At 39.7% G+C, this 13,426-nt stretch overlaps 1 protein-coding gene across 1 annotated transcript in view; it reads right to left on the bottom strand.

Moving 5' to 3' along the window:
• LOC148402221 (cadherin-4-like) overlaps positions 1-13,426 on the bottom strand; it is a 180,542-nt gene that overhangs the window by 78,459 nt on the left and 88,657 nt on the right. Inside the window, exon 5 of the mRNA XM_088368508.1 lies at positions 10,187-10,210. Within this exon, the coding sequence (XP_088224634.1) occupies positions 10,187-10,210 (24 nt within the window). The remainder of the gene's footprint in view (positions 1-10,186; positions 10,211-13,426) is intronic.

Genomic DNA, 13,426 nt, shown 5'->3' with positions numbered 1-13,426 from the left:
ACTCTGAATAGACCAAAGTGAGAAGAAAGGGAGAACTTGTGCAGTTGCCCTGACAGAGAAAGCAGAGCCACACAGATAAAGCTTTATCTCCCACTTACCATATCTAAGCTTGTATTATATTTTAAAGAGGCAATATGCAATCTCATCTGGGTTGCCTCAGTGATATAAAGCATGAAAAAAAATGCATCGCTGAGATATTGCCTAATCCTTGGTTAATTGTTGAGATTATAAGGATTTGTGAATGCTTATGCCTTGACAAACACCTAAACTGGAACAAGTAGTGTCCCTCAGGAGGGTTTACACATTTTCCTCTGCTGTAAGTGAACGCTAAGCTGTGAGCGAGCTGCAAACAAATATGTTAATAGCTACAAGAATTAAAATTAGTGTTCCCTTGTAAAAAGAAAAAAAATCATGTTTTAATCATGCTGTGGCATCAAATAAATATGTTTTGTGTTGTGAAAGTGTGAGTTATTCATGATTAAATTATAAAATAGTTGAAAGAGGCAGACATGCTGTCTTTTGGGTGGTGTACAAACACGTTTTTGTTCTCCCCCGGGCTGTCTGATTCATCACAAAGAGGAATCACCCATGTTGCATTTTCAATGTAGGTAAACCTTATTTTGGGAAAAATCATCCAAAATGATATGAGCAGCATCTGACAGGCTGATTAATAATAAACAGTCTTGCCGAGCCAAAAAAAATAAAATAAATTAGCTATTTATGTTGATTGACCCAGGCTCCTCCCTCAGTGGCATTCTGGCACAGCTCTCTGCCACCTTATGGGCCTTCTCGGGTGCCAGTGCAGGTTAGCTGATGAATAATTCCCACCGGACATTAACAGCAAGAAGTAGGGCACAGGACTCAGCGGTGTGCACCTCTTCCCACCCTTGCTCTGAATTCCCTTATCAGTAGGCTGTTAATATTAAATACAAGCTACATTTCGGGCTCTCCAGCTTAGGCCATGGGGGGAAGGGGGGGGGGGGTGTTGGATGGAAATTATGCGTTCATCAATTAATAGTTGTTGACAAAATTTGATCACTATTAAACATGACAAATCAGGAAGCATCTTATAATTTGCTGATTTGTTAGTAAGATAATTTTCCAGTTCAATGATTAGGATTAGGATTACGGTTCAGTTTTCAAGGCCCCATTAATTTGCAGGTTTTTATTTGAGTGATTGCAGTTGTTACTTTTGTTTAACAATGTCACAGGCAAAAATGCTCAGAGTCACTGTGAGAATACCTTAAACTGTCAAGCAATCAAGTAATTTCCAGTACCTTAACATTATCCATGCCCAAGTCATAAATCTCAAAGTAAGTTTCATAACTTTAAACACAGATCTATTGACCATAGTATTAGAAAGATTTATTATTATTATTATTATTATTATTATTAGTAGTAGTAGTAGTAGTAGTAGGAGTAGTAGTAGTATTAGATAGACGGACTTAGGAAGAGTTGTTGCTTATTTTAAATACATCTCTCTTTCTCAGTATTTATTTGCATTTTTATTGTTTTAAACTATTGTTTCTATACATCTGAGACATCTGAGAAGGTGGATGATTTCTTCAAAACCTTGTGGAAATCTACAAAGCTATTACTCTTGATAGCCCAGTTTGAAAAGAACAAGTGCCAGATCTTTGAGTTATATTTAATTCCAATAAGCGGTGGATGTCTGGATGGAGAATCTCAAGAAAAAAATATTTATCTGTTCAGCACTTAGGGGGCTTTCCACAGATTATTTGACAGAGGGTTGAATTTTAATGATACAAACAGAGAAATTAAGCTGCTGTTCACATGAGAATTCCACCCATTCTTTCTCCACACTGTTTACTCTTTACACCCAAGCAATTTAGTCTGTGAATTCTTGCGATCCCCTGACAAGTTGCTCAAGTTATAATGAGTGGGCGGGGTGGGGACTTTGTACCAGTGAACCAGAGATGTGTATGTCAGAAATATGGATTGGGAGTGCCTTAAATGTTTGAATTCATCCTATTATTAGACTTGCAATCTTCTTTTCAGCAATTCTTGGATTCATTGATGAAGGGGTGGCATTAACTATTTATGTTTGAGGTTTTTTATAGCTAACTGCCCTAATGCCTCTCACATTAGGCCTCACACAAAAAGTTTAAGTTTTAATAAATAGATATTAAAACTTTAACTCATATTAATAGTGCCAATTAAGGGAGCATAGCATAAAGCCATGCATCATTTTGAAACTGACAGCATTTCTGCTTCCTCTTCGTGCCCTTGCATTTTTCTCTGCTGATAAGCTTCCTTCTTTTTTTTTTCCAGTAAAGAAACCTTAAGAAAATACTCCTGGAAGCTTATATCTGCAGGACGGCATTTTAAAAAATATATATAAATACGCTCGGTTGTATCCGTTTTTCAACATTTTTCATGACCTCCTCAAAAAAGCATGGCACGAGACAGCTATTAGCAACAAGACTAGAAGCAACAGCTTCCATTTCCCCTACCACACTCTTCAGAAAATGTCGTGGTGATGAAATGCACCACCATAAAGTTTATGTGGAGGTAAATGTACAAACGGGAAATGAAACCCCTTTATAGACGTCTCAAAACAGTTAACAGGAGCAACCTAACAGACAGCTAGTTAGCTCCACAAGGATAGATGCAGCCTATGAAAACGGCAATAAATCATCTGGTAGCCCGTTTGGAAATTACTGGGAGCAAAGCCAAAAGATATTATGAGACAGTGGTCAACAGCCAGACCTGATCAACAAATTAATAAGAAATGAATGTCTCAACACCCAGGAAAAAACAGTCATGGACTGTCTGCATCAAATAACAGGACATCCAACTGAAAAACACATTTGGTCATTCGGTTCTGTATTAAAAAAATGCTAATTGAACATAAATCTCGTAGGGTTCTTAGCTCTGCAAACTCGGGTCAGTTAGTGGAGCCCAGAGCTCTAATTAAACATGGTGAGGCAGCATTTAGCTGATATGCTGCGCGCAAATAAAATAAGCTGCCAACATAAATGAAGTTATCTTAAAATAAAAAAGCTTTCATAAATCCAGTTTAGCATCCCCCCCCCCCCCCCCCCCCCCCCCCCCGCCCCCCTTGTTTCGCAGATTAGTCTTGCAAAGCATCTTTAAAAACATGTTATACAATCTTGTCCTTCCACTTTTCCTTGTTTTAGTCATTTTAAAATGTTAGTAAATTTCTTTACTGGGCTTTAAATTGACTTCAACAACTTTGTTTAAATGTTTTTGAATGTTATACTTTCAATTATGTGAAGAACATTGAGTTAACTCGTCTATGAAATGAGCTATATAAATGAGACTACCTTGCCTATTGTACTCTCTTCTTTTCACAAAAGGTACAATAGAAAGCAGCAAACAGCTGCAGACATTATGTAGAACCATAATGGAACTGTCATCATAATCAAGAACCCATCCGTAGACCATGAGACACACAGACTTTCCATAATCAATTCACTGAATATGACATTCAGTGACATGATGGAGGTCTGATGGACCATCCATGGCCGTGATTGATGACTAATATTACCTTTCAACCACAGCATGGTTCCCTCAGGAGTGTCAGGTGAAACCTTTTGTGTTTTAGTTAGCCATGAACGATTCATTTTGCTTTATGAAGTGGAACCTACGCCAAATGGTCATGCCAATAAAGACATGAACAAGTCCATCTTTGTTACCAAGGTATCAAGTGCATGCAGGCTCTTTTAACCAAAGCTTCATTTCACAGGTGACTGGGAAAGTCCGTGTGCATATTTGCAGGCACTATGTGACGGTGGATCGACAATCAAGACACAGCAAGAAATAGAAAACAGGGAGAAAAGGGTGAAAAGAAGAGTGCCTCGAAGAAAGACAGCAAGTGGTTCTGCTTCTTTGCTCCGGTGAGTCTCAATGTAATTGATTCTCATACCTCAAGAGATTTCCCACTGTTCCTCTTCTCCTTGGTCTTCCTGCTTCTATTACGTACCTGTCCGGAGGACGAACGATCTACACATTACCCATGAGTACCGTTGATCGCGACACGCGTCAGTGTCTCCGAGTGCTCGGGGACTTGGTTGGCCCAGTGCAGAGAAGTTGAAAAAACAGGACAGAGTCGATGGATATAGGAAGAAAGAACAGGAATTCAAGTAATGATCCACGATAACAGTCATAGCTGTAGCAAAGAGGCTCGGAAATGTTACCGAGGCTCTCTGTCCATACATGGAGCGATTTGGCGTCGATTTATTTTTTGATACCCTGAAATAATGATCGATAGAGGTTGTCCAGACAGAGAAGGGAAGATGTACATAGTCATAAATGTTGAGCTCTCTTGACAGAAGAAGAATAAATGTAGACATGAGAGCATTTGGTGCTAGAGAGGATGATGCAAAAGACTTCAATGGAGAAAAAGCTAAAACAAATTCTTGCGACAAAACGATTGTCGGAGGTTTGTGAACTTGAACGAACCCTGATGTAACCGCACTTTTGCTACCTTCACCAATACGCAAACATTTGCCCCTCAGTGGATCTAATTAAACAAAAAGATAATAAACTGTACAAAAATAAAAGCCTGGTTCTTGTCATTCAAATTATTCTCACAGGTGAAATCCTGGGGGGGGAGGTGTCACTCTTGGGGTGAAGGAAAGCCGCCATTTTAATGAATAGATCTCTTTATCTGGGCCTGAGCTACGAGTTATTACACACCGAGTGTCGGCACTTTGCGGGAGATTCTGTTTCCACGGCAGAAGTGGGAGTAGTGGCCAGGGGAAAGAAGAAGTTCATGTATTCGGTGCCTTATTTTGTAACAGGGTATGACATCTCTGGCTTCTATCCTATAAAAAGCCCCAAAGCATGGTCAAGTATCTCTGACAAGTGTAGCATTAGTGTGGAAGGCTGCAGGAACATTGTATGAGAGTAACACCCAGTGGGATTTTTTTTTTTTTTTCTTTATGGGGCATTCATAGTGCCCAGTTGTACCTTGGATATGAACACAATCTTTTTACAGTAGTGACAATGGTCGAACTTTGGTTTTTCAGACATTCAGAAAAAAAACCTCATCAATGAATACATTTAATTCAATTTGTAGCACTGCTGTCATGTCACCCATATTTACTGTTCATGTGAATGCTATTTGATTGGTGAAATGATGTCACTAGTGAGTAGCACCCAAGGAAACTGTCATCTGACTAGCACTTCAAAGAAGAAGAAGAATGAAACAAAATCAAATAGATGGCAACAATTACTATTATTATTATTCTTTCATACATATTTTTTAGCAGGGTTGTCACAAAACCCCAATGGCTGAGAGTCTTGTGCAGCCAGCAGTAATGGAGTAAAAACAATAAGTAGAAAAAAAATCTTTAAACATGGTTATGTTGGTTAACAGAACCAGCACTTCTGTCTCAGCCACCTACAGTGCATGTTCACTTGTGATTATTGTTGGCGGAAAATATTTGTTACAATGTCACCTATAAAACTCAGACTCTAATACCAAATTGCAAATTTCGATTGAATGAAAATCGCTTTTGGCTTCATTTGTAGTCGGAAGCACCTGTTGACTCTTTAAGCAGCCAAGATTGATGAAATGATTAAAAAGAATGAAAAGAGCATTTTTTTTATCCAAGCTGTTTGCTTCCGCAAGAAATCATCCAAGGCTCTCTCCTCTTTTTTTTATTAGACAGCAAAATCCAAGAGAAAGAGTGACACAGGTTCACCCCAGCCTAGAGGACTGAGAATCTTTAGGTCAGGTCAGTCTTGGGGAAACAAGAATCTGACTGCGATCCCCTGAAGCATAATGCTGTAATGTTCGGCTAGAATTATTTGCTGTGATTCCGATAAATATGACCACAACAGAAAACATTAGGTTGGGAGACACCACAGAGCCATTGTACCTCAAATCTTAGTGCCCAAGGAAAACTGATAACAGCCTTTTAATGGGATAAAAACATCCAGTCCCATTCCCAGAATCTTCTTATCCTGGCTACCTGCAGGCAGCGCAGAGCTAGATGAGGATAGAGCCAGTCTAATCCTTCTGTTTCGCCTTTCTGTGGTTTCTTAGAGCTTCTCTTCTCCCCAGATGCAACCTGATGACTCTAATTGCCTTCCTCTGGCTAGAAGCATCGATGAGAAATGCTCAATAGATGTGAGCTGCAAAACAGCATTAAAGCATGTAGAGGGTACGTTCATATTCACCCACATGCTAATGTCTCGTTATATACTTGGATGAACTCATCAGTAGACGCTAAAATGCTTAAGAGGCCCTCCGTATATATTGAGCATAACATGGTATAAGAATGATGTTGTGGAGAAAATATCATGAAGCAAATAATGTGTTAAAATGATACATTTTATTAATTGGACAGTTTGTTGTAATGGTCAAGCACTCACTTTTGCTTTGGAATTAATATAGTGGTCTATTTCTTCTCATTTTATTAATTGGTTGTGGGAGAAATATAAGCGCTCCCAAATTTTGTAGGGCACAGACACATTGCCAAAATCAATATGCTCCCCACCCCTTGATCGACAAATTTTCTGAAGTAGGTAGATCTTCTGTGTGGTTTTTAGCTTGTATTTTTTACCTTTTTATTCTATTTATTGTATTTATTTTATTTTTTATCTTTTAGCACTGATCGGTTGGCACTTTTTAAATTTTGTTGTACATGTGTGACAATGACAATAAAGATCTATTCTATTCTATTCTATTCTATTCTATTCTATTCTATTCTATTCTATTCTATTCTATAACTAAAGACTTATTGAGTTGTTGGGTCACACATACAAGTACCGAATTTTCCGCACTATAAGGCGCACCGGATTATAAGGCGCACCTTCAATGAATGGCCCATTTTAAAACTTTGTCCATATATAAGATACATACATTTGGCCAGCGGGCCGGACTTTGGACACACCTGTTGTAGTGGCTCAGTATTGGTCCATATATAAGGCGCACCTGATTATAAGGCGCACTGTCGGCTTTTGAGAAAATTGGAGGTTGTTAGGTGCGCCTTATAGTGCGGAAAATACAGTACACAAAAATTAACCAAAATCATTTCTGAATATTTGTCCAGTTTAACATCACAGACTATGAATAGAAAACAAGCAAACGCTGCATGCATGAAACGCAAAATATTAAAGTCAAACAACAACAACGACTTGCTGTATAAGGTGGCAGTGCTGGAATTTGTTGATTTAGGGGGCGTGGTTATCGTTAACATTTCAGTGTTTACTGGCTAAATGTGAAGGCAGATCTTCGAGTTGTCTGAAGAACATGGAAGCAACAGCGACAAAAGATCAATCAAACAAATGCAACATGTCCCTGCACCAGCTGTCACTCTAATTACCTCCCGCCACTGTTATCTTTAGCATCAATTCTATGCTAATGTGCCAGGTGATAGTAGCAATGGCTGTGCGTGAATTCCACTTTCTCCTAACGAGCATCTGATTTCCATAGAGACCACAAACATCTTTCTGTAGTAGCTACAGACCTTCTGTATGTGGAGTTAAGCTGTGTTGTGCATTCATGCCCTTGTGCTATTGTTCTGGTCTAGATTTTAATGGTCGATACAGTTTACTCTTCGAATATTTCCACATGAATTATTAATGGCCGACAAGGGTTTGTTTGCTAAGAATTAGCTTCGGCTATAACATATGGGCCTACCAGAGTGCGGTGTGTCTCTCCAGAGTAAACGAGCTGTTGTGTAGCATTGCTAACCCAGGTTGATATGCAGGTTTCTCTTGAGTGTCTTTAGTCTCCTCACTTGATATAAACTGCTAACGTTAGTCTGTTGAATTTATCCCATATCTGTACTTTAACAGCATGTTCATCACTTTTACTGCTTGTAAATGGGGAAATCCCGATCCTTCATTTTCAAATCCTTCATTTGGGAAAAAGCTAAATTCCCATTTTAGACTGGGGTATTAATGTGGAATTTTCTCTCTGATACAATAGATGAAGCATTGTTCTTTATGAACGTTTTTAGGGATCGTTTTGGCGCTATCAAAGGCCGCAGCGACAAAGTAGTAGCTTACCTTTGACTGTGATGTTTTACCATCGTTTACAGCTTAGGCTTTTATAGCTCTTAAACGAGATGGAAAGGCAATGCATAAATGAAGAAAACCTCAATTCCAAATTCACTTTGACAGCGTCTTAATTTTAATACACCACGTTGGTGACCTCTGGTGTCAAGGGTAGGGTGTCTTTCTCAAGGGTACCTGACAATAGTCAGATAGAAGAATACCTCTCCCTTTTTGTATCATGTCATCAATTTGTAAGAAGTATATGCATGTTTTATGGTTTAATGATTTTTTTTTTTTCACAATTCTGCGGTGCATTTCATCTGATCCTTAAATGCCTACAGGCTTGACAGAGTAGCGCCACTGATAGCCGTTAGAGGAATTATAGGATCTGACTTCATTAGCCCTGTTAGCGCTAAGCTTCTTTACCCTCACTCATGCCTGGCTTAACCTGCATACTGATAAATGGTGAAGTGGAGAGAAGCAAAAGATAGGCGGAGACAAAGAGGGCTGACACTAAAGCAGTGCGGGGACAAAGGCATTTAGAGCATGAGGCAAAGGTGTCAAACTGGAGCACAGAGGATGAGAAGGGGAAGGGCGCGGCATAGACCGTGTGAACCTGAGGCAGCAAAGGGGATGAAGCTCAGAGTTAGTGGCTGACTCGAGAGGGATTTAGGAGAAAGCAGCAAAACAATCAATTAACTCAGATCGTGGTTGATCAATGACTCATCTAGCGCATCAACATTCCAAGTGGTTTACTGACAAGAGCGTGTTGGAGAATTAACACTGACCTCTATGAACTCACGAGCAGCCGCACGCATGTTTGAGTTAACATGTGCGTTCAAGCTCATATGCACGGATGCTTGTCCTTAAGTGCATTCATTTGGTTTTCTTCTCACCAGGAAGTCTCAACACTAAGTCTTCTGCTCCCGCCGCCAGCAGAGCTTTTTGGCCGGCTTAACTACGCCCACAGCCCCCCGAGGGGACAGCCCGTGACGGATGGCTGCGCGTGTGACTCCGATTCGATTCAGTCCATTTGATAAATTTATTGCTGGCATTTTCAAAATGAAATTAGTCCGATGTCGGAGAGAGACTGTTTCTGCAGTACAGGTGGCAGAAATATACTTCATGTGGCAAAGAGGAGGGTGGGGCAGTTGGATAGGGCTGTCACGGCGAGGGGGGCACAGCAAAACTAACGAAGGAGGTCGTGTTGTGACAAGCTCATGTATTAATCATCTTATGGGTGGGGACAGAAGGAAAGGTTACTGGAAATCTGACTGCCACATGCCCTTCAGTCAAACAAGGAACAAGTAGCAATGTAGATTTTGAACAGTTGCGAGACAGACATCTATAAAGATTAATTGAGATGGATTGAGAAGTCAGCCGGAACAAATGTTCTACTATATCCATCATTCATACGCTAGCAAATATCAAATTCATATGCAAGCAGAGTCTTGTCGGTTCTATTTGTTGTTGTCCAAACTCTTTGCCCCAAGGTCTCGCGTCTCGTCAGCTCCATCAAAGTCACGTCTGTCAGTCATGTATGGACACACACACAATATTTTTCACCACAGCAATAACACCGCAAGACTTGGAGAGTGTTTATAAATACTTCTGACTTAGTTGAATAGACAAAAGAAATCGGGCCAGCTATAGATGCAAGGCAGCCACTTTAAGTGAGCACTCACTCATTGTCATGATGTGTGGCATTATTTATCTTCCTCTCATTCCGAAATATATGCGAGTGGGCCGGTGACGGGATGATGTACGCTATGCCGGCCCTTCAACATTCATCAGCCTGGCCAGCCTACATCACTTACCTTTATAGGCCTGTGTGACAGTGTCATATACTGCCTATCATCGCATATAAGAGACGGAAAACAGTCTGTGTGTGTCTGTATATGAGGTGGGGTGGGGGTCATGGGCATGATACCCTTGTCGCAAAAAATGTTGACTCTATAGCACTATGTACTGATACAACCTTTGAATTGTGCTTGGAATATTTGGAATAATAAACATGCTTGATTTAACATTTAATTTCAACTATCCTTTATGACTTTTGACAGAAGACATTGAAACTATAAGTAATATATATAAGTAATAAAATCAATAAAGACCTAAAACTTATTGATTCAAGACACATTTGGATTATTTGCAAAAAATGTAAACACAGAGTCATACAGAGCCCTCTTACCTTTCTGTGATGACACAATGGCACCTGCAGAAAGAAGAGAGAAGACACACATGAATGAATCATGCTGTAGTATCCACACAAAATCCAGTCATCAAATACAGGAAAAGCAATTGTTTTCTTATTTTGCACTTGAGCCTGAATAAACATTAAAACAAATACCATACAGAAGGCGAGAGGTCCACACACATAAAAGACTAAACGGCTTTTCTATATTCAGAAGGAAGCAACAAGGTGGAGGATGTGAGCAAAACACATGGCAGAGAAGCCTAAAGTAGAGAGGCGAGAGTGGCCAGACCTCTATCTCTTAAACAATTCACCCCGAGCACCCTTGGACACTGCTGAAGAGCACTGAGACAGAGCAAATCAAATCCTTTCAGAAAGCATTTTAGACTATTTTTTTTTCCGAAAGCCGACAATCCATTGCCGGCCCATGGGATGTGCTCTTGGGCAGACAATAATGCATCGCTGCTCTGTTTTTACAATACAGAGCTTTTTTTTTTTTAAACAACTAAGGGACGTGTGTTTGTGAGAAAGAAAAATAATGAACAGTACATTGATCATGCTATTCTAATACCAGGTTGAAACTTGCATGTTTTGAAGTGTTTGTCCCCATGGACAAAAAGTTTGCATTAAAAACAGAAAGGACTCTTGTGTATGCCAGAAGCTATGCTTCCCTAATAATAATAATAATGATAATAATAATAATAAATACTACTACTGTAAATTATTATTATTATTATTACTATTATTATAATTGTAGAATCTGCAAAAAAGCATCTAAACATGTTGATGTAGATTTTTTGGGGGGAGATTAACATTTTTCTTTCTAGATTTCAAGATTAACAAATGGGATTGCAAACAGGTCAAGGTGTACCCTAGCTCTCTTAGCTGGAAAAGGCTTCAGCTAACCCATGACCGTGAGGGTACTTGATAAATGGATGGGTGTCACTCAACATGGCCCAGTCAAATAGATCTAGCCGTACACCATCAGGAGCACAAAGTACGGCCAAGCATTTCTGACAAGGCCAAATCTTATGCAGTCAGTCCCTTAGCGAAAGAAAAAAAAATGTGAGGAACTGTCATGTCATTGCCATGGCCCAAAACACTTCCTTCTCCTCTTAGTTGCAGTTTGAAAGCACCACACTTCACAGCTATATCAGCAGCATAAAGTGAATGAATTTAAAGCCTAATTTGAAGTGAATGTGTGAGTGACGTCCCGATTTGCCTTTGGGCCCGCGGCAGTACCCTTGTGGCTTGGAGTATTATGTAAAGTAGGCCATATGTCGACGCAGGTTTGCACATCCCAAAGGATGCGTGGAAGCCAAATAACATTTCAGCATGCCTGGAGATGGAAAAGTTTTTACGTAATTTGAAAACTAAGAATAAATATACCGCGAATATTTTTTGTGTCTTCTTTGTGGATCATGAATACATCTAATTAAGTCAAATAGCATACTATGCATAGCTCAGTTAGTAAAGCATAGTGATCTCGAGATGTATATAGTCATGATCCATTAAAATTAATTAATCAACCATGACTGAGTTGATACAAAGAAAACCAATAAACAAGTATCACATTTAAACATGCAAAATTGGTCAATTAGCTTTGCACTAATTATAATCATGAGATTCTAAAGCACCAGGATGTACATTTTCAGTGGTTGCCCTCTGAGTACTGCCCAAACTATTCCTGACAATCACACAGAACGTGTTTGTAGTAAAGTAAGAAGATCCCAAATTAAAGGTCCTCTTTGGTGCTTGCACAAAGCATTTCTCACTTTTATTTTGGAAGAACACAGTAATCAATCAATCAATTAATCAATCAATCAATAAGCATCAACTATATTAGCGAGAGATGCTAACAACAGCATCAGCTAATTAGTGAGTTAATTATAATTCAACACTTTTTTTTGTCTTATCAATGATCCACAGAGATTTAACTAGAGTAGTTGAACTGACTTCTGTGTTTCCCACACTGTAACGTTGATCTCCATGGACAGTAATTGGTACTCTTGTTTTTGACAAACCAAAAGACATTTGTGAGTTATGAAAGAAAGAACAAATCCATTTTGGTGCCGCAGCCCAACTCAGCTGAGATCCCCGCCGAAATCACTTATTGGAGTCAATCACATACCACCAACACGCTCGTCAGCAATGTGAAGGACCACACAATTCATGGCTGAAGATTGATTTGTGACACGGTATCTGTCATTTCATAAATCTGGCTACCTCACTTTTGTACGGTGATGTGTTTTGTTGCTCGGAACAAAAGACCGATTTTTAGATTTATGAATCAACATGAATTTACCTGGAAACAGTCAAATACATAAGTATTAATTTTGCTTAGCGGAAAAGGTCGGTTTTCAGGTTATCAATGTCAAGGATTGACTTTATCAAAGAGCAGATTCCATTATTTGTCTCCAAGTATCTGCTTCTTTTGGAAATACCAGTGCTGCTTCCATGGAGACCAACAAAGAGTGTATATGTACAAACCAGCAGAGCAACACATGTCACCTTTTGGACAGGGAATTTTGTCTTCCTGCTCATTACATACTAATGAGTTATCTATTAATGAAAATGGAAAGCATTTATTTTGTGAGCACAAAGGTTTCAGCTGGATTAATTACTGCACTGCAGCAGCAAAATGAAAACAGCAAGTGCAGCATCAGTCTTGTGTGGCACATTAGCCATTAGCCAACTGTTATCGACGGCTGGCAAATGGCCCTGTGTGACTCGACGAGGAGCAAAAAACTCTTGTATGAGCAAATCAAACTTTAGGAGGAGTGCACTTTTGTCACACTCTTAATTACCGGTTGCGATGTTTTTTTTCTTTTACGATTGAGTTGAGCCTATCGTTGGCATTTTGTCATGTTCATTTGTCTGTATTACATTTCAAATTGGAATAAGACTCAATCTAATAGCCTGCTTAACAGCTTGATATCCCATCAGGCTCTCCTTGGAGAGGTCAGTCAGCAGGAAGGGGTACTGGGAGCGTGCCTAGGCTATGGTCGCCTCAACAGATGGTTCTTGATCAGATATTAGAGCTCGGGCTACGGGGTTGGTGAGCCGCAAGTGTTCGGCTCTGCCCGAGGGAACTACCCCCATTTAAACCGCCTTGCTATAACTCGAGTTCTGGTGCCAGGCCATTGGCTCAGATTTGCAGCCAGACTGCTTGGACACTGGGATGATGACAGACTGCAATCCTTAATCTGAGTAGAACATAACTGTGGTTACGTACTT

The sequence above is a fragment of the Syngnathus floridae genome, chromosome 2, assembly GCF_059516105.1.
Source record: "Syngnathus floridae isolate MCC-2025c chromosome 2, RoL_Sflo_1.0, whole genome shotgun sequence".
In the NCBI taxonomy this organism is placed as follows: Eukaryota; Metazoa; Chordata; class Actinopteri; order Syngnathiformes; family Syngnathidae; genus Syngnathus; species Syngnathus floridae.
This window is presented reverse-complemented; position numbering and strand designations above follow the sequence as displayed.